Source organism: Heterocephalus glaber, unplaced genomic scaffold (assembly GCF_053883595.1).
Source record: "Heterocephalus glaber isolate CG9 unplaced genomic scaffold, H.glaber_assembly_v1.0 deba00001689, whole genome shotgun sequence".
Taxonomy (NCBI): Eukaryota; Metazoa; Chordata; class Mammalia; order Rodentia; family Bathyergidae; genus Heterocephalus; species Heterocephalus glaber.
The window spans coordinates 2874434-2900207 of NW_028258414.1; the positions used below are offsets into that span (position 1 = coordinate 2874434).

The 25774-nt window shown below is 44.7% G+C and overlaps 1 protein-coding gene and 1 long non-coding RNA gene across 6 annotated transcripts in view; one reads left to right on the forward strand and one right to left on the reverse strand.

Moving 5' to 3' along the window:
- The window catches only part of LOC110344145 (uncharacterized), a 53771-nt gene extending 47941 nt beyond the window's left edge, over window positions 1-5830 (reverse strand). Inside the window, exons 1-2 of the long non-coding RNA XR_002386476.2 lie at window positions 1943-5830; window positions 1351-1450 (exon numbers count right to left, since the gene is read on the reverse strand). This is a non-coding gene — a long non-coding RNA (uncharacterized LOC110344145). The remainder of the gene's footprint in view (window positions 1-1350; window positions 1451-1942) is intronic.
- Window positions 5831-5881: 51 nt separating this feature from the next.
- Gcnt3 (glucosaminyl (N-acetyl) transferase 3, mucin type) lies at window positions 5882-25666 on the forward strand. Of its 5 annotated transcripts, none has more exons than XM_021237137.2 (4): window positions 5882-5985; window positions 21237-21432; window positions 21969-22000; window positions 22960-25665. In XM_021237137.2, the coding sequence occupies exons 2-4, from the start codon at window positions 21394-21396 to the stop codon at window positions 24323-24325; spliced, it is 1437 nt and encodes a 478-aa protein (XP_021092796.1). In that variant the 5' UTR covers window positions 5882-5985; window positions 21237-21393; the 3' UTR covers window positions 24326-25665. The 5 variants fall into 5 exon arrangements, with proteins under 5 accessions (XP_021092796.1, XP_004855781.2, XP_021092798.1 ...); XM_004855724.4 differs by having other exon boundaries at window positions 5907-5985; window positions 21303-21432; XM_021237139.2 differs by lacking the exon at window positions 5882-5985 and adding an exon at window positions 16896-19825.
- Window positions 25667-25774: the final 108 nt, after the last annotated feature.

Below are 25774 nucleotides of genomic sequence, written 5' to 3' on the forward strand. Positions count from 1 at the left end.
TTCTAAAGGCCACACCACAATCTAGAATGCGTACGTGATTCTACATCTCCTCTCAGTATTCAAGCCTCTAGACTGAGTATCAAATCAATTTCAAACACTGCTACACATCTTTCTTGTGTCCACACACTTGTATCAAGTCTTCTTGAAAAAGAAATCAATTTATTCAACAAGAAGACTTAAATAGTAATTATAATTTTACTTTATAAGAAAAGTAACATTTCAAAACTTCTTGGTTGAGGAAAAGCAAAGGAAACCTTTTGGGAAGCTGTGTAACAGAAAAAAACATGGGCCTGACAGCTGGGAGACCCAGTCCAGGTCCTGACCTGGTCACCGACACCCGTGTAACCTTGGACAGACCACCTTGCAAATCTGTGAAATGCTCCTATTCCTCCCAGATAAACAGGAACCACCGGAGATCAAGTCCGGTCCCTCTCGTCTGAGCCTTCCCAAGTTACCCGCATTCATCTGCTCCCCTCATGTTCCCTCCCACGGAGCGGCACAGGTCAGGAACATTAAGGCAAAAGCAAAACCCAAGTCCTTCCTCAATCGAGGGACATTCCTCTCCTGCCCCCTTCCCAGCCAAATCTTTCTGTGAAGTTGTCAATACACACTCTGTCTTCTGCTACCTGGTTTTGGCTCCTTAGCCCGCTCCCAATGAATACCCTGGACCTGCTCTTTCTAATAGCACCCACAAACCCTTCAGATTTCTCCTTTTGTGTCCCCAACCCAGTCTTTGCTACTGACCACCCCTTCTCAAAGTGCCAAAGAGCAGACAGGTGCATCCCCTGGGCTGGGGGTTTGCCCAGTGCCCACTGAGGTTTGGGCTGGCGTCCGGAAGCAGGGTAAGTGGTCCCTAGAGAGGTCCGAGGTAGGAGAAGGGGGTACTCAGACCCTGACGTTGCTCTCTACACTCCCCATCCTCATCTCCAATCAAGTAACTGATGTAGGTAAACACTGAATTGCTTTACTGAACAGCGTCTGCAGTGATTATAATGTCATGTAGTCCTTTAAAGTTTAACTTTCAAAGTTTGGCTATAAATTATTTAGGTGACTTATCATAAATTAACTATTGATTGATAATGTTCCTAACTATGTCATTTCCTTTTGAAGGGGTAGCAGAGGAGGGACAAACACAACGTCCACTCTTGCTTCTTCCTCCCAGCTTAGAACAGCCGAGGCAGCCGCCTCTTAACCCAGCTCTATCAGGCTGAACACATGCACAAGCTCTTATCGGAGTTTAACTGTTTCCCATCACTCTCAGGTGCTACAGGCACAAATGTTTTCATCTCAGAAACCCATCTGAACATTTTAACGGGAAATGGAGAGGCATCATCCGAAATGTTCACTCACCGTTACTGTGGAGCTCTCTCCTGACTGTTGGACAGACGTCATGTAATGGGAATCGCAGGACGCCAGGGCCAGAAATCCTGGGACAGGGTCTGCACCTGACCTTGAGAGAGAACACCCCTGAAATGGGTAAAATGCATGTAACTCCGACCCCCAAGTTCTCCAGCTGACAGAATCAGTACCCTTCCTCTTTACCCCGAATCCACAGCCTATGCCTCTACGAGGGAGAAACATTTTTTTCCCCTGACATTTCAGGGACTGCTCAGACGGGGTGCACCTGTACCCCTGTCTCTCCTGAGCTGCACTTGTTTCTGTGAGCCTTCTTGCTCCAGACATTCCCGGAAAGGCTGCTCCAGCCGTCAGGCGACAGCCTTCCCATGCAGGTGTCACGAATTCCCCAGGTACATGGCCTGGGGCTAACAGGAAGTCACCTGAAGGCTCACTCTCTCCCCTGCCCCTCCAGGCTGCCTTGGTTCCTTTGACCCAGTCTCTTGCCTCTCCTTCGGCCCAGCAGAAAGGAACCCTCACCTCCCTGCATTAGCGTGCACGCAGATATGGTGCTGCCTCCCAAGAGAGACGCCCAATCCGACCCTACCTTCCCATTCCAGGGCAGGATCTGGCCTTTTCCTTCAAAACTCCGGAACAGCTGCAAAGTATTCCAAAACGGGAGACAAGCTTTGAACACCTCCCGTGAACACTGCCTCTGCTTTAAACATAAAACTGCTGGCAGTTTTGACAGTGTTTTCCCCAGCTTCTAGCAGGCAAACTTCCAGAATGACTGGGTCATCGTGCGTACACCCTGGGAGCTTGATTGGGAGGAAGGTGGAGGCAGCCAGCATAAGCCCACGTGGGCAAGGCTGAGAAAGTTCCCCGAGTAGAACTTATCTCAAGGGAAGAGAAGTTAGCACGGCCATGGCAGGTGTGTGGGGGTAGAGGGAGGGAATTCTGAGTCCAGCGCCTCTGATACACTGCACCTGGCTCCAATGGAGGCTGGATATAAACAGCAGTAGCAGCAGCAGATACAGTACCAGCTGGGCAGGAAGAGTTAGCGTCTGTTTGGGAGTTCGGGCATGTGTTACGCCCGGTTTAACAGCACGGACACAAAGTTTATTTTCAGTGCTATAAAAGCCTAAATCTTTGTGTCAGAGTGACAGAGAAAAGTGAAAAGTTCCAGGAATTAGTAAGGGAAGCTAAAAACGGGAGAGAGGTATGGATGGGAAAGTGGGGAACAGGCTTGCAAACCCTTGTATTAGTCAGGGTTCTCTAGAGGAGCAGACCAATAGCATGAATGTGCTGTACCAGCTTCTAGGTGTCTCTCGCTCGATCTGGTGTTGACAAGATTAATAATCACAGCTCCCCCTGTAAAAACTGACAAGTGGGTGCTCCATAAATAGCAACAGAGCCTGAAAGGGTGAAAGGGGGTCTTAGAGGTCAAAGCCACTGAAATTGGAGCAGAGGTCTCTGTCTGAATGCTGGCTCCCCACCCACCAGCTGAGTGCCACTCAACCGCTCTGCACCTCAGTGGCTTCACCAATAGCTCGGGAATTCAGCCCAGGAACCCGGAGAGCATGACAAAGTAATGAGCTCACGGGAGGGACGTTCTGATCGCCTAACAGTCCTTCAGGTGGAGTCAATCAAAGACCTCAGAAAGAATCTCACTGTTCCCAGGGGCAGCGGGTAGGACAGAGGTCTGGGACAGCCAGGGAGTAACCCAGAATTAAAACGGTGACACACAGTCAGTTGGTTTGCTGGGCATAGACACGAAAGGTAGGGTCTCTCTACCCAGTAAACCACCTGTCATTATAAGGAGACCTACAAGAGGGTAGGAAGTTCACAGTGGATTATGGATAGGCACATCATGAATACCAGTCAGGTGTGTGAGACCACTGGGAGACTGACTCTCTTCCTCCCCCGGGACTTAACACTACATTGTTTCTGAGAACTATTCTTTCCCCTCAGGAAACACTAGTAGGTTTGTGTGCATGGGTGTGTTGGTTCAACTGTTCCGTGCCAGACCTTTCAGACAACGGAGAAGAGTGTTTGAAAGTCAGCTGCCATCATGTGCCACATCCAATTCTTTTTTTTTTTCGGTACCAGGGATCGAACTCCTTGCGCTTTCGCAGCAGGCGGTGGAACCACTGAGCTAAATCCCCGGCCCCACATCCAATTCTTTGTCACACACAACCTAGAAACCCAGAGGGACTCGTTTAAGGCTGTGGCTAGATGTCCCTCCAAAGCTTCCTGTAGTCATAGGTGGAGCTTCTTCAGAGGTGGTTGGATGGATCTACAGCGTGTGATGCTGGGATTGATTCATGGTGCAATGCTAGGCTCAAGGTGCTAGGATTAAGGGTGTGAGTGCTGCCTACCCTAAGTAGCCTGGATAAGATACGAGGGCTAGAAAGAGCTGTGGTTGTCCCTTGCTTGCTCTTGCCTGCTTGCTTGAAGTGGGCTATTTCTCCTCTTCGATCCCCTCTGCCACGCCACCCAGCCAACTATGAACTGAAATCCCTTGAACTGTGAGCTAAATAAACCTTTCCTCCTTTAACTTTGGGTGTCAGGTATTTTGTTTTAGCAGTGAGAAAAGTAACTAAGACAGACCTCATCACACATAGTAACAGCTCCATTTTGATTTTGATGTCTTTCACACGAATCTCTACTCTTAACTATTTTAACTATTGTACTTTATTAGAAGGGCTTTTTTTCCCCTTCCTCGTAACAATCTCCAATGTCTATGGTTCTTAGACAAGCACGAATAGCAAGAAAACTAGAAAGTGTTAGAGTTCTCTACCAGACAAAATGGCCCCAATGGTCCTACATTGTAAAATGGCTCCCGTTCCTAAAATGGTTTCCGATTATGGAAATGAGCCACTTCGCAAAAGTGAAACCTATCCCCTCTGGCGAAACAAAACCGAACTTGTTGCTCCACCCTGATACCCACGTGATCCTCCCCTTCCAATCACCTGGCGTCCCATTGCTCAACTCTCACTATACTCGCCCTGCTGCACCTCTCTCTGTAAACCTCACTCCCAGTTAGTCTCGCCGTCTCTCCCCATTGTTCGAGCTAGCCCTGCAGCTCTATCCCCAATAAAGCCTTGCCTCGGGTGCTCCTGTTTTGGCTTGTTTTCTTTCAGAAAGAACTGTCTTTAATAACTTGAGAATCTCTATAAAAAAGCAATAGAGTGTATATCAAATTTATCTGCCACTAAGCATCAGGAACTAAGGGCAGAAATGTGTCATCTTCATCATAGTCCAGAGCTGTCGCTAACTAATGCTACTGAATTGGAAGGGAAACAGATCAATATCTTAGGCAAAAAGAAACAGGTTATATAAGGATTTGTTCTAGGAATGTTAACAAATTTTCATTACTTAATTTGACCTATGTGTTAGCTACTTTTCTCTTGTTGCTGAGACAAAATACCTGCCACCCAAAGTTAAAGGGGAAAGGGGTGTTTATTTGGCTTACAGTTCATAGAGGTTTCAGTCTGTAATTGGCTGGCTCCAAGGCAGGGTGGAGTGGCAGACAGACCTTGCAGTTGACTTTGCTCACCCATGCAAATGGACATGGGGATCGCTATTCAAACTTGTCATTTCCGCTGAGTTGGGAGCCTTGGTGGCATCATAACTGTTGAGTTGAATGTAGTTCAAAGCAAGCATGGATGTACGTTTGCATTGTTGAGTAACCATCTGCACAGGCAGCTCAGAACTTTCCATCATCCCAAATGGAAATTATATCCATTCGACAACACTCACCTCCACGCTTTTCTTTTTCCTCTAGCCCCTGGCATTATGGTTTCTATCTAGATGGTCCCCCAAAACTTCATGTGCTCCAAGGTGGGGCTTTTGGGAAGTGATTGTGAAACAGTTAATTTTGTACCAACCGAGGAGGAAGTTAGGAAAGGAAGGAAGTCAGGAGAGTTTTTATTGGAAATAAGGACTCTTGGTGTCTCCAGGAGGGGAGTCCAACAAGTAGAATTTCCACATGGCCCCTCAGCCCAGAACTTGTTTTGGATAAATGGCACATGGGGAACTGCTTGGGTGTTTAGTGGCCACCTATCACAGGTGGCTCTGTGAATTTAAAATGGCCAATTGGAACTCAGGCTCTCTAACCCAGTTACTCAGCATGTAGGGTATAAAGGAAGCTGGGATTTTAAAGAAAAAGTGGTTATTTTGCATATCAAGTTCCTCAAAACTCAGGAGGTTAGTAGGGAGTGGCTTCAACTCCCTTTAAGTGGAGAGGGGACTGTATTTTACATTGCCTGAGGAAGTTCATTCTTGGTTCAAAGTCCTAGTTCTCTGCCTATTCTTATTTTAATTCTTAGCAATAAGGCCAATCACCCAACTCTATCTCAGGCTCTTTTCCTAGCTAGCTGTCTTACTCATAAATTCATTATTTTCTATACTTGGATCCTGGGAATGCTAGACTCATCAGAGGATTAGTCCTCTGAGGAGTTTATAGCTAAACTTGATGTTGGGAGGTGGGGCTTGGTCGAGGAAGTCCCTGAGGGTGTGGCCTCCATGCCTGCCTTCATAGTCTCTGCTTCCCACCCACTATGCACAGTGCTGTTGCCCTCCACGCCACCTCGGCCATGCTTGCCTGGCCTGGAGACTGCTGAATATGGATTGAAACCTCTACAAACTGTGAGCCAACATAATCCTCTCTTTTTAAGTTGGGGTGTTGGGTATTTTCTTCCAGTGAAGAGGAAAGTGACTGAGGCACCTGGGAATTTCCCTCTATGAATTTGATTACTCTAGATACTTTTGTTTGTTTGTTTTTGGTACCCAGGATCGAACTTGGGTCCTTGCGCTTGCTTTCGAGGCAGGCGGCGGAACCACTGAGCTAAATCCCCGGCCCACTCTATAGATACTTTTTAGAGATGGAATCACACAATATTATACTTTGTGATGGTTATTTCATTTAGGATGATGTCCTCAAGATTCATCCATGTTGTAGCACGTGCCAGAATTTCCTTCCTTTTTAAAGTTAAATAAAATTCCATTGTAGGTATAGCCACATTTTATCCATTCTTCTATCCATGATTTATAATTCTGTGTCTTCGTGTAGCGGCCAACTGGACCCAGGGCTTTGTGCCTGCTAGGCAAGGTCCATCCTGTTGAGTTACATCTTCAGTCCTTACAATTCTTTTTTGTAAAAAAAATGGCTTTTTAATAACTGGGCTCCATGGCACATGCCTATAATCCCAGGTACTTAAAAGGGTGTAGCGGGGACGGGGATTTAGCTCAGTGGTTTCACCGCCTGCAGCGCAAGGACCCGAGTTCGATCCCTGGTACCAAAAAAAAAAAAAAAAAAAAAGGGGTGTAGCAGGAGGATCACAAGTTTGAGCTTAGCCCAGGCAACTTCATGAGAAATGATGGTCAGAATAAAATAATAAAAAGGGGGCCAGGGATTTAGCTCAGTGGTTCCGCCGCCTGCCTCACAAGTGCAAGGTCCTGAGTTTGATCCCTGGTACCCCCCCCCCCCCAAATAAATAAAAAGGGCGAGGGGTATAACTTAACACTCCCCGGGTTCAATCCCAGCACCATAAAAACAAACAAAAATATTTAATGAAGTAGAATTGCCATACAGTAAATTGCACATATTTATTGCACATATTTAAAATATACTATGCGTGTGTGCGCGTGCATGCATGTATGTGTGTATCTCTTTATATAAATATCCATAAAAGCATTACAACAATAGGAAAAGATCACTTGCTGATAAGGTGTTAAGTCAAAAGGTGCAAAGTTCACAGAAGTGCATCAGCAGGGCATAGAATTTCTATTATACATTAGAGAGCAAATGTTCATTGTTGGTGCCATGATCACATTCCACAGCCGAGTGCTTTAGGGGACATAAGGTAGGAAGTTAACTATGAGGCATTAAAAGCTTATACTTTAGTCCTGAGACTGGTCCAAGCCCAGAGTGGCTTAGGGGTGTCTCACCCTGTGGAGATTGATTCTCACAGGGACTATTTCTAAAGAGATTAATAATCAAGTTTAATGTACCCTAGATGGTCCACTGGAAATTGATGCTGGGAATCAATCCTGGATATGATCTGGTTCTCCATTCCTTTCCTTTGACAAAGTAGAACTGCCAAGTTCTTCAGAACGAATGTCAAGGCCCTGACCTGGCTATGTGACTGATCACGCACTGGATGGGCTGTCGCTAAGGAGCTGGTCATCAATCTGATAGAAACTTTCCACTGCCTGTGAGCAGAAGGTCCTTGATTTCCAGACACATTTATTTTTTGGGGGGGGATTGAACTCGAGTCCTTGTGCTTGCACAGCAGGCGGTGAAACCACTGAGCTAAATCCCCGGCCCGCCATACAGTTTTTTAAAAGAGGAAAAAAAAAAAAATATGGGCAGCTTATTTTTGCAGTATCCTATTCTCTAACACCCTCTCAAAGGTTATCTAATGTAGGGCAGAGCTCCTCAACCTTCATACTAGTGAGATTTGGGGCTGAATCCTTCTTTTTTTGGGATCTGTCCTGAGCATTGTAGGATGCTTACCAGTGTCCTTGGCCTCCTTTGGCTAGATGCCAGCGGATACCCCATACAGTCCAAAATTGTGACCAAAAATGTCTGCAGACAGTGTCAAATATTACCCCTTGTCGAGATGCACTGATCTGGTAGAAGGTAGCTCTGTTTGATTTTGCTATTTGTTATTAATTTACAACACAAACTCAGTAAAGTTGCACGTTAGCTTGCAGACCTTCTTTGGTAGACACATAGACAATTTTTTCCCAACAGAAGAGATATCCCTAAGGGCTGGGGATTTAGCTCAGTGGCACTGCACCTGCCTCACAAGTGCAAGGTCCTGAGTTCGATCCCCAGTACCACCAAAAAACAAAAGGAAGAGATATCCCCAAAAGTAATGGTTTCATATCACTCCATAGGGCAGTGATGGTGAACCTTTTAGAGAGAGACCAGTACCCACACTGCAACCCCAAACTCACTTATTTAACACAAAGTGCCAACACTGCAATTGAACCTGAATACTGAGGTTTTAGTTGAGGAAAAACAACTCATACATTAACAGCTTCTGTCTTAAAAGAAAAACGCAATGACAGAGATTTTAATGCTACCAACAGCTTTTTATTGAAAGGTGGAAGTTTGCATTTGGTGTGCTTTCGCACAATTAATATGATCTTTGCTGCTGTACGGGTGCTGATGATTTGTCAGACCTTGGCTCACGAGGTAACAGAGGGCTCTGCGTACTGGCTGTGGCACACGTGCATAGGTCCACTACCACTGCCATAGGGCATTAGCCAGTGTTGTATCTAGCCTGGGAATGTTGACCTTCCTTTATAAATGTCTACAAATATCCAGTTTCTCACCAGGCTCTTTGAACCAGCCTTACCACCATAGTGCTGTTTTTATTAATTAGTAAATAGGGCGACTTTTTGACATGTTCAATGTATATTCGTAGAAAGAGCCAAGTTTTTAACATTTGGGAAACTTACAGTTTGTTATAGGTGTGTCTAGATACCCCTCAAAGCCTCCTGCAGTCATAGGTGGGGCTTTTTCAGAGGTGGGTGGATCTAGAGTGTGTGAGGCTGGGATTGATTCATGGTGCAGTGCTAGGCTCAAGGGCACTAGGATTAAGGGAGTGAGTGCTGCCTGTCCTAAGTAGCCCAGATAAGATGTAAGGGACAGAAAGAGCTGTGGTCATCCCTTGTTACTTTGTTACTTTCTGTCTGCCACGAACTGTTTGAACTGTTTCTCTTCTTCCGATGCCTGCCTGCTACGCCACCCTACCTTGGAGCCAGCCGACTATGGACTGAAATCTCTACAGACTGTGAGCCAAATAAACCTTTCCCCCTCTAACTGTGGGTGTCAGGTATTTTGTCCCAGCAATGAGAAAAGTAACTAGGACACGGTTTTACATGAGTGATTTTTCCTTTATGGTCTGCCGTGATGTAAGGGTTGCCCGTGTGGAGCTTGGGTCTAAAGGATCCTGTGTCCCCAAATCCATCTTGGTGGTGCTGTTACAGTCTCCTGTACCTCCTAGCCCTTCCCCTGTCATCCCGGGAACCCTTTCCACTGCAAGTGTCTTCCCAGCTGGCCTCCTCTCTCCTCTTTTGTTGCTTCCTCCCCTCCCTGGTGAGCTCTGCTGCCAAACAAGGATTCCTGAACTCTGCCTCTGCCCAGGGCCGGAATGCCAGGCAGCAAGACCCTGGAAGGTCTGGGTGGAAAGAGCTGGTGTTTCGGGCTCAGGGTTCCTGCTTCTACCCACTCAGGAAACAGACCTAAAAAAGCCAGATCGCTGTTAGAAGTCACACTGAGAGAGAGGGGATTATTTCTGAAGATTAGGAATCAGGTTGAATGTGCCCTACACAGTCCTCTGGAAGTTGACTTTGGGCATAAATCCTGAATATTTCCTGGTTGCCCGTTCTTTTCCATCGCCAAGTACAGAGCAGAAAGTGTTTTTACTGACAGGCGCGGAGGAGGTCGGGGTGCCAGTGAATTCGCTGGCCTCTGGCATGTGCATCCCCCCTGCTCTGACCTCTGGCGAGAGCGCCTGAACTTGGCTTTTCTTCATACTCCTAGAATTTTTTTCATTAAGTATTGCTACATTTTAGGTATACAACACAGTTACATTCATCATTGGGAACTTGTACCTCTACATGATGTATCTTGGTTCTTATTTTTTCCCCATTACCCTGCCCTCCCTTCACCCCTCCACCCTTCCCTATTTACAAACACTTTGTTTTCATTTTTTTCCTTTTCTCATATTTTTTCTTTTCTCTTCTTTTCTTTCCCCTACTCCTCCCACTTCCCCTACTCCTTTAAAGCTTTTCTTCCTATTTCCCAATATCAATTATACATTTTAATCCTTATTTACACTTCTAGTTTTTTACACCAGAGAAACTATTTGGTATTTACACATCATACTCCTACAATTAATGCTCTTTACGTTTCACTGTGTCTTTGCTTCTTCCCAGCTCCCTTTCACCTTCCTTCATTGACGATTTCTAATTTCTTTCTGATTCTCCCACAGGGAGCCAACATGTGTGTTAGGCTCTTAATTACAATTTTTTCGCTCCACGTGGGTAGCTGGATCAGCATGGTGTAAGAGGCCATTTACTTTTGTGTGATTGCTCAGACCATAATGAGTATTGTACCTGCTTTTTTCTGGGCAGGGGGCACAGGAACTTGATTAGAACCTACAAGAGTATCTTATTTAAATAGCATCCGTGGGACTATTTAAATGTGGCCAAGATTAGAAGTTTTCTTATAGAGGTGATAAAATCCTGTATATTATACCAATTAAGATTGACTTGTTTGCTTTTCACTTTAAGAGTTGGATTATTATTCCAACCACACAATCACTGGCCGGGTGTGATTTTCAAGCTACAAGGTCCAAAGCTTTATTTCAAAGCTATTGCTATTAGATTCTGGCATAATCATTACCTTTCCTACTTCATTTAATATGTCAAAATATATTCTAGAATGGATCTGAAATTTAAGTGTAAAAAAATCATAAACACCGTCAAAAAATGTGAGTGGATGTTTGCATGACTGGAGCGTTATATGATGCTCAGAAGGGAAATATAAATAAAAGGAAACAAATAAATGTGAAAGTATGCCAGGGCTCACGGAAGCTCAGTCCTTCTCCAGAAGTTCTTTACAACAGAGTGGGGTGCAGAGCGCAGAGGATTCCAGAGTGAGGACGCGGACACCTGACCCCTGGGGGCCACACTGGGGCTACAAGGGTCCAGCCTGGGTCCAGGTCCGGAGCTGAGAGCCTGGTTCCCCAGGAGCCGAGGGAGGGAGAGAGAAATGGCCGAGGGCCTCCCGGAGAAGGACAGGCATTGGTGAGGCTGCCCCACGGAGGCCCTGGCACTCCCCTCGCTACTATGCTTTCCCTGTGTGAACTGTGAGCTCCTACACAGTCACCTTTGCAACACGGGGCCCACTGCTCTGCCCCAGGAGAGATAAGATAGCAGAGGCAGGGGAGGAGGGGAGTCTCCCAAGGACGGGCTGAACTTGGGCGGAACTTGGACTGTCTAGGGCGTTGCAGCGTGGGCCCTAGGTCCCCACCAGGCCCCGCAGATGCAGCTCCCAAAGGTGCCTGGGCAGCTGTGACCTCGCACCTGTGCCGCCTCGCTGACTAGCGGGTGTGGGCGGGAGAGGGGCTGGGAAGGCCTGGACGGAGGCCTCTCTGGTTCACGCCTGAAGGATGGAAGTGACCACAACCAGGGATCCGGAGTGTGCCAGGAGAGTGCCTCCAGGGAGGTCCTGGGGAGCACCGGACCCTGATCCCCGCGCACCCCGCGCCGGGTTCTGCAGCTGCACCGCCTGGCCGTTAGCTCGCTGCAATGCTTCGTGGACATCCGGGGACCCAGGCGGAGCTGCTGCAGAGCCCGGCCGAGGTCAGGCGGGGTCCGCGGCGCTTCCCTCACCCAGAGGGTTTGTTTTGTTTTTTAAGATCCAGAAAAGAGAACTCACTTTCTTCCCTTCCTCCAGTAAAAAAAGACTAGCCCTGTTCACACAGGTCCGCACAGAGGTAAAATAAGAAAAATCACAGGCAGGGCCAGGGATTTAGCTCAGTGGTTCTGGGCCTGCCTCGCAAGCTCAAGGTCCCGAGTTCGATCTCCAGTACCAAAAGAAAAAAAAAAGAAAAGAAAAATCACAGTCAACTTCCACAGTCCGAGAGAGTACTATTCTGTTTTATGTTTCCTAATTTTTTTTTTTTTTTTTTGAGACAGGGTCTTACTATACAGTTTAGGCTGGGCTAGAACTCACTATGTCGCCCAGGCTGGCCTTGAACTCTCTTGGTGATCTTCCTGCCTCAGCCTCCTGAGTGCTGGGATTACAGGCACTCGCCACCATGCCCCATTTAAAATAATTTAAAAGCAACCTTTAGAGAATGATGAGTAATAAAAGTGATGAAACAAAAGAGGAAACTGAAAGCCAGTAGGAATCGTACAGCCCAGAGTACTGCGGCCAAAGCGCTGGGGCACTGATCTGCTGAGTTCTTCCTGAAACTTATTTGCAAGTAAGAAAAAATGTGGTCGCTGTGGTGGGGGGTAGAGTAGAGGAGGTGGCGGTGGAAGGAAGGGGACTTAGTGCCTCCGTTCCTTCTCCGCAGGGTGTGTAAACTGGTTTCTTTTCACTCCTTTGAAATAGGTGCTCGTTTTTTTGTTTTTTTAATACCTATGCTTCTAAACGTCTCTGCACTAGGAAATGGCTTCTGAATGAATTAGGAATTTGTGAATTACTGCTCATGTCAAAAACCTGAAAGTGTAACAATAGAAACTACTTCTCGTATAAATGAAATGCAGAAGTAGGTAATCCATCAGTAATGAAGTGGCTCCAGGATATTATTATCTTTCAGCTCATGGCTTCCAGTCACAGCCTCATTGGTCCTTGATAGCTGCTGGAGCTCCAAGCATTTCATCTATATTTCTGATAATGAAGAAGAAAGGAAAGAATGGCTTAGCTTCTCTCTTTTAAACAGTCTCCGGGGAAAGTCCATATTATACTCTTAGTTGTATTATTGCCTTATGGTTTTTATATAGCCAGATCTCTTTTGTTTATAACTTTATGATCTGGGTATAATATTAAATAGAGCTTCACAACTCAGGTATTCTAAAAATAGTCTACACATTTTTCTGGAAATTTTAGAACTATCTTTTCTTTTTAGATTCAAATCTGAAATGTATTTGTATTTATAGTGTGAGGTAGGGGTCTAGCCTTTTTTTTCAAATGGCTACCCTAGGGGGACATTTTCTCTGACCTCCTGTAGCCACCAGCTAGGACTCTTCCCTAGACAATGCAAGAGGCACCCAGACATATTATTACTCTTCCTTTTTCTAGATTTCACAAAGATCCTTTCTCTCCTTTGCACTTGTATTCGTAACCATTTTCTTTTCAGTTTCCCCCTTTGGGCTTCCATTAGATCCAACCCATGTCCTTTGCATTTATACATGGTATCCAAATGATCTGTTTTCACATAGTTTTCCCATACGAGGCGCTAAGTTCCTGCCTATCAACTTTGCAGCTCTAGCACTTACAACCTACCAGCTTCCATAAATGACTGGATGAATGAATGAAATTGACCCTATGTGTCAGGCCATTTTTTCTTGCTTCCCTTCTGAAAGTTGCGTCCTAGTGACACAATAGGAGGCAACTTAATCTCATTGTTTTAAAAAAATTATTTATTTTTTCTTAGTACATGTTTGCAGTATGTATATGATCATATTCATTGTAAGACCGAGGGCCTTACCAAACGCTCCAAGGAGCTGACTATAGTGAAGCACACCCAGGGATCCCAGCGGTGCCTCCAGAATGCAAGGCCAAGGGCCTTACCAAACGCTCCAAGGAGCTGAAGTGGAGCACACCCGAGGATCCCAGTGGTGCCTCCAGAATGCAAGACCAAGGCCTTACCAAACGCTCCAAGGAGCTAGCTACAGCGAGGACCACCCGGGAAGGAACACACCGGCCACGTTGGAAAACAGACCTTTATTAGTCTGGCCAGACGGCACTCCCGAAGCAAAATAGCTCAGAGAGGCACCTGGCTCAGAGTCCGAGGTTGTTTTATAGGGGGTTAAGGGGGGGGGTTTAACATGTGGATTCACAGAAAAAAAAGAACAAAGGTTAGTGGCTCATTGTCACATGCTGATGTTCAGCAGACATCCTGACTGACAGTTACGACCACCCTGTTTACAGATTGTCCTATAGATACTGGGCCCCGGGACATTTGGATTTAGGGCAAACAGATGGCTGAGTAACCTCGCCCTATTACTGATTGTCCATTGTCCCAAGGCAAACACACTCCAACCATCAAATTTACAACAGAATCTAGGGGAGTAATTAACTTTTGAATCACACAGTCCCACAGCATCATGGGGAATTTGTACCTGTACATAATATATCTTAATCCTTTTTCATTAGCATTCCCCTCCCCTCCCTTCAATCTTTCTTCCCCTCCCCAATTATAAAAGCTCTGTTTCTGTATTTCCCTTTCTCTTTTTTCTAAAATCCCTTTTCCCTTCCTTCCCTTCTCCCTCTCCCTCTTGTTCCCTTTCCCATTTGAACAAGTTCTTCCTACTTCCCAATATCTATCCTCCATTTTGTTCCTTATTTACTTATTTTGGCTTTCTCACACAAGAGAAATAATGCGATATTTAAACTTGTATGTCTGATGTATTTTACTTAAGATTATGGTCTCAAAATGGATCCATTTTCCTAAAAATGCCTCAAGTTTATCCTTTTTATGGCAGAGTAGTATTCCACTATATATAAATACCACATTTTCTTTATTCATCTGTTGATGGGCATATGGGCTGTTTCCAAGATTTAGTTATTTTAAATTGTGCTGCTGTAAATATGGGTATGCGTGCATCACTGTGGTATGATGACTTTAACTCTTTCGAGAGAGGGAATAGGCCAAATGGGACCTTTTTTAAAAATTCTTTTATTGGTACATTTTAGGTATATAATACATTTACATTTGTCATTGGGTGCTTGTACTTGTACATGATATATCTTGCTTCTTATTTTCTCTCTCATTCCCTGTGCACCCTTCACCTGCTCCACCCTTCCTTACTTATATAGATTTTGTTTCCATTTTTTTTCTTTTCTCATAATTTTTCCTTTCCCTTCTTTCCTTTCCCCTTCCTGTCCCACCATCCCTACACCTTTGGACCTTTTAATATTTCAAATTATCAGTTATTCTTTTTTTTTTTTTTTTGGTACCAGGGATCCATCTCAGTTCCTTGCGCTTGCGCAGCAGGCAGTGAAACCACTGAGCTAAATCCCCGGCCCTTCAATTATTCACTTTAATAATTTTAATCCTTATTTACACTGTCAGTTTCTCACACCAGAGAAACTATTCGGTAATTACCCATGTGTGTCCTATTTATTCCATTTAAGAGTATGGCCTCAATATGCATCCATTTAGCTATAAATGTCTCTAGTTTCTCATTCTTTATGGCTGAGTAGTACTCCATTTTATAAAAAAACCACATCTTCTTTATTCAGTTTCAAGTTGATGGGCACTTGGGCTGTTTCCAAGCTTTAGCTATTACAAACTGTGCCACTATGAACATGGGTACACATATATCGCTGTGGTATGATTCTTTTAATTCTTTTGGGAAGATACCCAGCAGGGGAATAGCTGGGTCATATGAGACCTCTAAGCCTAGTTCACTGAGGTATCTCCATACTGATTTCCACGGTGGTTGCACCAGTCGGCACTCCCACCAACAATGGAGAAGGGTTCCTTTCTCCCCACAGCCCTGCCAGCATTTGTTATTGGTTGATTTCTTGATAGCAGCCATTCTTTCTGGGGTGAGGTGGAATCTCAGTGTTGTTTTCATCTGCATCTCTTGAATGACCAGTGATGATGAACATTTTTTCACATATTTCTTTGCTGCTTTTACTTCTTTGTCTGAGAAATGTGTGTTCATTTCAGATGCCCATTTTGAATTGAGTCTTTGAATTTGGGGGGCCTGATTTTTTTCAATGCTTTATATATTCTAGATAGTAGACCTTTGTCTGAGTTAAAGCTGTTAAAATTTTTTTCCCACATTGTAGGTTGTCTCTTAGCTCTGTTGGTGGTTTCTCTTGCAGTGCAGAAGCTTTTTAATAAGATGAGATCCCAGTTGTTGATTCTTTGTGCTAGTTCCCGTGCCACTGAGGTTTTGTTCATAAAGTCTTTTCCTATGCCAACGTCTTCAAGAGTTCTACCTAACTTATCTTCCAGCAAGTTTAGTGTTTCTGTCTTAATATTTAGATCTTTAATCCACTTTGATCTTAGTTTAGTGCATGGTGATAGGTATGGGTCTGGTTTTAATCTTTGGTAGGTTGAAATCCAGCTTTTCTAACACCATTTATTCAATAGCCTATCTTTCCTCCAATGAGGGTGGTTGGCTCCTTTGTCAAAGATGAGGTGGCTGAGTATGTCTGAAGTTATTTCTGTATCTTCTAATTTATTCCACTGATCCTTGGGTCTGTTTCTTTGCCAGTACCATGCTGTTTTTATCACGTAGCTTTGTAGTATAGTTTCAAGTTGGGGAATGTGATACCCCCAGCCATGTCTCTGTTGCCTAGAATTGCTTTTGCTATTCTAGGTGGGACCTTTTGTTTTAGTTTTTTGAGGAATCTCCATACTGCTTTCCATAGTGGTTGCTCCAATTTACACTCCTACCAACAGGGGGGAAGGGTTCCTTTTTCCCCCACAGCCTCATCAGCATTTGTTACTGGTTGATTTCTTGATAATGGCCGCTCTTTCTGGGGTGAGATGGAATCTCAGGGTTGTTTTAATTTCTTGAATGACCAGTGGTATTGAACATGTTTTCATGTATTTATTTGCTCTTTAACATGCCTCCAAATCCCATCTCCTATTACCGTACTTCAGAGAAAGTTTGTTCAGTAAAATTGATACCTTTAATATTGTTTGGATGTCAATTAGCTTCAGCTCTGTGGGTTGAAGTCTTTGTGTATGGTTTGCTTTGGGGAGTCTCAGTCTGTCAGCTCTAGGAACCGCATTTCTAAAACTCCAGAGCTAGAGCTGGGTGGGTGGGGTGGGTGTGGCCCTGAAATAACTGTTCACTTGGCATATGTTCATGGTGAATCCATTTCCTGCACAGTCTTGTGCTAGGTGCTGTGGCTGAGGCAAAGCAGGATCAGACATGATTCCTGTCCTCTGGGAGCTGGGGACCCTACAGTGAGGACAAGTCAGTTTTAGTGAGCTGGAGGGGAAGGAGGATGGGGACATTGTGGCCCCATCTGGGCCTCAGTTGTGGTGATCAGGGGCAGCAGGGCAACTGAGAAGCAGGCGGCCCAACCTTCGCAGAATGTGGAGCACTGTCCTTGGGCTGGAGGAAGTGAGGCCCCATGTACAGTTTGGCAAGTGATCGGCCTTGGAGATATGAGTAGAAAGGGGAGCTAGCTGGAATATGTCACCTGGGAAGATCAATTTTCTTTCAGGTGTTTCCTGTATATTCATTAGAAAAGTGCTTATTGAGTTCTGTAGATTTTTGGTTCTGTTTTGTTTTCTCTTTTTTCTTTTTGTTAGTACATATTTGCAGCATGTAATGTTTACATTCCTTGTGTGGAGTTGGTACATGTACATAACACATCTTAATTCCTTTTTTCATCCCCTTTCTTTCCTCTAACCCCTCCTCCTTGATTCCCTTTCCATTTGATAAAAACCTATCTCCCTACTTCCAATTATCTAGTTTTTATTTGGCTCTTTATAATTTGGGTTTCTCGAATAAGAGAAACCACATGATATTTAAGCTTGTGTGTCTGGTTTATTTCACTTAACATTATGGTCTCAAGGTGCATCCATTTTCCTATAAATGGCTCAAGTTTATCTCTTTATGACAGAGTAGTACTCCATTGCATGTAAATACCATGTTTTCTATCCATTCATCTATTGATGGATATATAGGCTGCTTCCAAGCTTTAGCTATTATGAGTTGTGCTGCTATAAATGTGGGTATGCACGTATCACTGTAAAATGATATACAACTCTTTTGGGAAGTACCTAGGGGGGAATAGCTGGATCTAATGGAATCTAATTTCTAGTTTTAGTCTCTTTTACCCCAGGCCAAGGGTAGTATGTCCAGGAGAGCCCTCCAGGAGCTCTGGCTGCAGACAGTGGGTAGAGATCTAAGGAGGAACAACAGTGTGATCTTTAAGTAAATTGCAACTCTCTCATGCGCCTCACTTTACAGCCCTGACTGAAAACAAAGTTATCAACACCGGGTCTGTTAACTACTTCTCTGTGGCCAGAGCTAATGAGCCCATCTCCACCGAGAGCCCCTGTGCTGGAACACTAAGCAAGGCCGGAGCTCGGAATACATCCACCCCATCTCCTTCACCACTTCAGTCTCTCAAACCCCAGTTCCGGCCTAAGAAGCAACATATTAACCTGGTTTTCCCATTCATCTATTCTCACTTCCTGCCTCTCTGAATCATATTTGTTTCCCTAAGGGTCACAGGATGACCTGTTACTCATGGCCCTTGAAGCTCATGGCCACCACCCTACAAGCAGCCTTTTTTATTATGGAAAGCCTTGGAATTCTGCTGACACTTTTGATTATAAGTGCTAAGAGGAAACAGATTCTCAGACTTTGGAGCTGAAACAAAGCAGAGTTAAATGCCACCTTAATAAAAAAGTAAAAGATATGGTAGCTAATTTCAGTTTAAAAATAGATACCTAGGGCTGAGGATTTAGCTCAGTGTTTTCCGGTGCCTGCCTCACAAGCACAAGGACCCAAGTATGATCCCTGGTACCAAAAAAAAAAGGAAAAAGAAAAAAAAAAAGATACTTGATACCTAGGCCCTTCTCTGACCCTGTTTTTGGGACTGTGGAGTCCCCAGAAGCTCCACTGAGGTTAACACTAAATTCCACTGGCTTCTCCCAAAGGCAGCCCAATGACCCTGGCATAGTTTTCCTCTTTTTTACAACTGACACTTGTATCCTTTCAAAGCTATTTGTCCAATAGACAGGCTACACTAATGATTAGGAGAAAAGGATTTAGGAGTCTTGATGGGAAGAGTTTGCTATTTCATAAACAACATCATAGTAGTCATTGAGAGAAAACTTCCTTACACTTACAAGTATCTGGTTTAATGTTGGTTTTGCTTTGGATATTTGAGGGATCCCATCTGTTTTTTTGGTACCGGGGATCGAACTTGGGACCTTGCGCTTGCGAGGCAGTCAGCAGAATCACTGAGCTAAGTCCCCAGCACCACCATGTTTTTAGCATGTGGACATCTAAATGTCTTCATGTAGTCCTGGACCTTTGGAGAAATTTGCCCCAAGGATCACCTGGCTCTATTTTCGGTCCTCAGCAGGAGCAAGGAACCCTAAAGAAAGGCCTCATGCTTCAGGTCTGGGTTTCTGCCTGGGATCCCAGTTGCTCAAAAATGGGCCCTTCCTCTCTCTTGCCAATGTCCCATCTTCACTTCAGGGCCATCACAGAATTAAGGGGTGGAATCTGCTGGCCACTTTTCCAAGCTCTTGATTGATCTCAGCACATTGCCTGGACCTTGATCTTCCTGTGTCCCTTTCCAGACTTTCTATTCTCTCTTCTCCACTTATAACTGGGAAGCTGGCAGAAGACAGAGCCTGTGGAGTTGGGGCCTACAGAAGTAGGGGTGCTAATGACCTTCTCAGACCTCTTGTCTGAGAGCATTGGGGACGGTGCAAACAATTTCCCTTATCAAGAGGGTAACTAATTTTAATTTTCATCATTACCTTACGTCCTCAGATAAAGCCTACCCCTCCATACTCACTTAATGATGAGAGAGTCAGGCTCTACCAAGGTGTTGGAGGAAGACTGGCAGGCCAGAGGCAGGACTTCCGGTGTCCTTAACAAATATTTCCGGTATATTGCCTGGCCCCGTCAACGGCTGTCTATCTTGTTAAAGCCGTTTATGGTGGCTGCAGTATCTGGCAGACCACGATATCTTGGTCTGCAAGGCAGCCCAGGAGGCCTCGGCACACCCCTTTCAGAGGTGCGTACTTTCAGCTTTTTGGGGCCCCTCTACGGAAATGTTAAATTAGTAATTTCCAGGTCCACCCATAATTCCTTCAGGCTGACTGGTGGCTGCTCCCAGCGGTTGGTACAGCCGAGTGAATAACTCGACGACGCCGTCGCCTTCTCCCACTTTCTCAGTTATTTACTTAACTTTATACTTAGTTAAGTGCTCAATGTGTCGTGGCTCTAAGATGTTGGCTGGGAGTGCTGCTCTTGGGAAGCCGTTGGAGATGAGGTAGGGAAGGACGGCAGACCCAGTCAGAACCCTGGTTTCTCAGATAGTAGTGAGGGAGATCTTTATACTCTGGACTCCTGTGGATATCTTCTGTTTTCTCCCTTCCCTTTCCCTTCTTCCCACCCACCCTCCACAGTCTGGAGAAGAGAAAAGAGAGGACCGGAGGGGAAGGGGGGAGGGAGGAGGAGGAGGGGAGAATCATGGAGAGTTCTCGGCACAATACTAGTTCTTCTCCAGGAAATGCCCTCAAAATCCTTAGGTCATTGAGGTCCCCCTTTCTTCTCTCTAGAAAGACTTGACTAACAGTTCTAGCTCACCCTCTACTGACCTGGAGCAACACGTTTCTCGTTCATCTCCCCGGCCCCTGCTCCCTCCCTAGGGATTGACCCCAGGAACTCACACAGGTCAGGCGAGCACTCCACCACTGAGTCACATCCTCAGCCCCCACACATTTTTAGCAATTTCCTTTGAAGAATGAACTCTGGAAAGAAGGGAAAGGAATAATATGAGAAAAGGAAAAAACAGAAAGTCTTTGTAAATAGGGAGGGTGGAGGGGTTGAAGGGAGGGCAGGGGAATGGGGAAAAAGTAAGAACCAAGATACATCTTGTAAAGGTACAAGTTCCCCAAGATGAATGTCATCATATTGTATACCTAAAATGTACCAATAAACTTAATGAATAAAAAAAATTACAAGGCAAGGGGAAAAAAAAGAATGAACTCTGGCTTTCATTAATTTTATTTTTTTTTGGAAAATAACAAAAAATCTTGAGAGTATTTTTAGTGCCTCTTATTTGTGATATTCAAGGAACATGGAGTGACTGTTACTCCCAAACACAAGGAGGCAGGGCACCCCTGTTGTTTCTATGGTTCCTTGTTGGGTGGAGAAGGAAAGACTCTTAAATTCTTGTATGAGCAGTGTCAGGCCTTGTGAATAGCTTCATGGCAGCAGAGCATAGCCATATACTGGCTGTTCTGGCTGAAATGCTTGCTTGCCTTCAGATAGTGCCAGGATTTTTTTCTCTGCCTCACTCTCCTCCCCTAAAGATTCCTGCTTGAGAATCTGCTCCTGAATGATGTATCTGAGGTTGCTCCCTTATCCGAGAGCAGGAAGCCTAAAGGTGACAGAGCTCCCTGGTGTTCTCTACCTTGCAGAGATTAAAGAGGACCCTGAATCTGTTTCTTGGGTGTCTTGTGAATGTCAGAAAATATATTTTGAAGGTTTAGGAGAAGGAAGGCCGTAGGATATGGTGTTTACGTTTCTTTCCCTGGAACCCAACCTGTCTTCACTGGAAAACAGAGTCGTACCCTAATGAGAAATCTTCCTTCGGCCAAAAAGAAGCTGCTAAAGGTTAGTGTGTTCTTAATTTTTCATTTTTCTTCCTCTTAGATTCACATAACTGTTATTATTAAAGAGGATACAATTTTAAGCTTAGAAGGAGAAGTAACAAGGGAAAAATAATCATTGCTATATGCATGTGCGACATTTTGTTTTTTCCCCTGTAATATCTAGTTTTCTTTGGTGGTACTGAGTACTCTGTGTTTTATTTAGAAAGTGGGTGTGATTTGGTGGGACAAACATTAGGCTTGTGGATGAAAAGATTCAGGGGAGGGAGAGTGGAAGGAAGTCCTGCATTTTCTTCTCATAACATGTGTAGTATTCAGTAAGTTATTTGGCTTCTGTTTTTCTGTTTAGAAAAGAAGCCTAGTTAGTTGTGAAAATTAAATGGAACAATGTAAATCTCTTATCCATAGAAGGCACTCATGAAATATTGTACACACAGTTATTTGTCCCTGAGTGGAGATATATTTTAAATTTGATGGAGTATGTCAATGCTTATAGTGCATTTTATGGATAATATCAACTTTGTCCTTTTTTTTTTTCAGGGCTGGGGATTGAATTCAGGGTCACATGCAAGGTAGGAAATCACTCTACTACTGGGCTACATCCCCAGTCCCTTTTTAAATTTTATTTTGAGACAAAGTCTTCGTAAGTTGCCAAGGTTGGCCTTGAACTTGAGGTGCTCCTGCCTCAGCCTCCCAAGTTGCTGAAATTACAGGCATGCACCCTTGGGCCTGGCTTCATTTGTACTTCTTTAAGGACACTTTTAAAAAAGGTTGCCTAGACACCACATGTGGCTATTGAATTATATGTGTTGAAAAGCATATATAAATATGCTCTTAATATATAAATTGCCAAATAGAAGCAAGAAATGTACGTTTCCTTTTTTAAAAAATCTTGCTTTTGTGGCCGGGGATTTAACTCAGCGGTTCCACTGCCTGCCTCACAAGTGCGAGGACCTGAGTTCGATTCCCGCCCCCCCCTCCAAAAAAAAATTCTTGCTTTTTTTATGGTTGCTAGGGATTGAATTCAGGACCTTCTGCATATTAGACGAAAATTCTAGCACTGAACCACACCCCTAGCCTGTAGTTGTGCTTTTAAAAGGACTTTTAGACTTCTAGAATTGGTGCCAAGTCTGAATTTCATGGATTTTATCTCCAAACTCACTAAGAGCTGGAGACTCCAGATAAGAGCTCCGTTCTAGGGCTGTAGGGGTTGGAGCAAGAATTAAGCAATGAAGGGTGGGGACTTCTCTAATTACACCTTAACGTCAGCAAGTGTTCAGCTGGTTCCCTGTCTGTTCCTGATGTGGAGGTGGAGCCGGATCCTGATCCAGTGTGGTCAGCTACTTTGCAGGGTCAGGTTATAGAGCTCCAATAGGAAGCCAGGTGTGAAAATCTCCCAGGCAGGTCTTTGTTGAGGATGTTTGTGTAGAGCAGAAATACCTAGTTTGCTATCAGTTCCGAGTTGAAGTTGACATTCCCATGAATGTGTGCATGGTTAGTTTGTAACTGGAGGCATTTTGTTCCATCCAAGGAGTCTGTCCCCCATCTGCTCCCCGTGTGCACTGGTCTCCTGTTCTATGAAGATGATTACATGGAAGAAACTCAGACGGAATTATCACGTGTGGGTCCTGGGCTGTTACATGGTGCTGGCCATTGTTGCTTTGAGACTTTCTCTCAGACTGAAGTGTGATTTTGATCAGCTGTATTTGGACTCCAAGGAACTTCTCACCCAGTACTGTAGGAATATCTTGTACGAATCCTTGAGGCTGCCAGCAAAGAGGTCCATCAACTGTTCGGGGGTCACCAGAGGGGACCAGGAAGCAGTGATCCAGGCTGTTCTGAATAACTTGGAGGTCAAGAAGAATCGGCAGCCTTTCTCAGATGCTGACTATATCACTATGACCAGAGACTGTGAGGAATTTAAGGCCCAAAGGAGGTTCCTGCATTTCTCGACGAGCAGAGAAGAGTTAGACTTCCCTATTGCATACTCCATGGTGGTTCATGAGAAAATTGAAAACTTTGAGAGGCTGCTTCGAGCTGTGTATGCCCCTCAGAATATATACTGTATCCACGTGGACGAGAAGTCTCCAGAAGCGTTCAAAGAGGCAGTTGGGGCGATTGCTTCATGCTTTCCAAATGTCTTCATAGCCAGCAAGCTGGTTCCAGTGGTTTATGCTTCCTGGTCCAGGGTGCAAGCCGACCTGAACTGTATGGAGGACTTGCTGCAGAGCTCGGTGCCTTGGAAATACTTACTGAATACCTGTGGGACAGACTTTCCTATAAAGACCAATGCTGAGATGGTCCGGGCCCTTAAGATGTTGAATGGGAAGAACAGTATGGAGTCAGAAATACCTAGTGAATACAAAAAACTCCGCTGGAAATATCACTATGTGGTGAAGAACACATTGTACAAAACCAACAAGAGGAAGGATCCTCCTCCCAATAACGTAACCATGTTCACCGGCAATGCCTATATTGTGGCTTCTCGAGACTTCGTTCATCATGTCTTAAATAACCCCAAATCCCAACAACTGATTGAATGGGTAAAAGACACCTACAGTCCTGATGAACATCTCTGGGCCACCCTTCAGCGTGCCATTTGGATGCCTGGCTCTTCTCCCTTGCATCACAAGTATGACATCTCAGATATGACCTCTATTGCCAGGCTGGTCAAGTGGCAGCAACATGAGGGAGATGTCAGCAAAGGGGCACCTTACGGCCCTTGCTCTGGAATCCACCAGCGTGCCGTCTGTATTTATGGGGCTGGGGACCTGCATTGGATGCTGCAGAACCATCACCTGTTGGCCAACAAGTTTGATCCAAAGGTGGATGATAATGTTCTTCAGTGCCTAGAAGAGTATCTACGCTATAAGGCCATGTATGGGACTGGACTGTGAGGTACACTGCAGAGGAGTGCTGCCTGTGGGGCTGGAACATGTGCAAACGTTGGAGCCTACTGGGACAACATGGGGTGGGGGGACCAGGGCTCTGGAATCCGTGCTGCAGTTGGGGTGTGGGTAAGTAGACCTGCTAGCTGGCAAATTGCTGCCCTGGCAGCAGCTGGATGTTGTCCAGTCCCTCTCTCTAATAGTTCCTCTGCTGACTTTCTCAGAGAGAGAATGAGGACTGCTGCTGTTTGGGAGAGTAAGGGAGGCAGAGGACTCTGGATTTCAGCTGAGTGCCTGGTATCAGGTTTTCAACTCTGTGGAGATACATTCCTAATGCTTCTAGGCTTGGTGGGGGGGAAATGGGAAGAAAGAGCCTTCCCTTTGGTGTTGTTAACTTAAAAATAAATAGCTCCTGATTCAAAGCCCTACCTCTATGTTTTGTCTGATAAGCCAGGAATAGTATAAACAGATAAAATGTGTGAGACTTTTTCTCATAGCTCTTGGTGACATTTAAAATCTCCAGTGGCTGGCAAAAGAGTTTCCATTATCCAAAGTGGTCCTGGCAAGCTGTATGAATAGCAAATTCAAAAGAATGCAAAGGAACAGAGCTGGTTCTTTCACTATTGAAAGCCCTCCTTATTTTGTGTGCATTGCCAGATTCATAACTTTTCTGTAAGGGAAAATGCAGGTGATTTAACCAGTTTGACCACCCATGTCCTTCTAGAAAAATTATGGTGCTGATTTTACTAGCTCCACAGCCAAAGCTTAATGTTCCAAACAGCCATTTAGGTAAAGTAGAATATAATTTATTAAGCAAACTGGAACATGTTTCAGAAGGGGAAGGGGCTATGCTGTTAATAATTATACCGAGGGCTGGGGATTTAGCTCAGTGGTGCCGCTGCCTGCCTTGCAACCTCAAGGTCCTGAGTTCGAATCCTGGTACCAAAAAAAATTATACTGAGAAAAGAAAAGAAACTCGGACTGTCTAGCTAAACCAGGATGTCTGTTCCACATGTAGGCCCACTGAGTCCAAACTCCCTTATTTCACTATGTGAATGGAAAGAGTCATTAGTGGTGATGCCCCATATTACATGTTTTCTGGTGGGAGACAATGTATGTATGCATATATCTTCCCCAACTCCCAAATGTTACTCAGAGAAACAGGTTTCTTTCTGAAACTCCAGAGATCATTGTTGACTCCTATTCATCCTCTTTTGTAATGAGGGAGAGATGCTGTAAAATTATAGACAATGGCCTTTGAGTAAGGAAAGCACAGCTTTAGTTCACGTACCATCTGTTCTGAAAAGTGATTTGTGTACAAGTTAATCTGGGTAATTTGGACGATGTTCCTATTGACATGGCGTGAGTTGTTCATGTGTTTCCTCATTTCTTTTTTTTTTTTTTTTACCCATTTGATCAGATTTATTGTTTAGCAACTGATGGGTATTTTAAATGCTT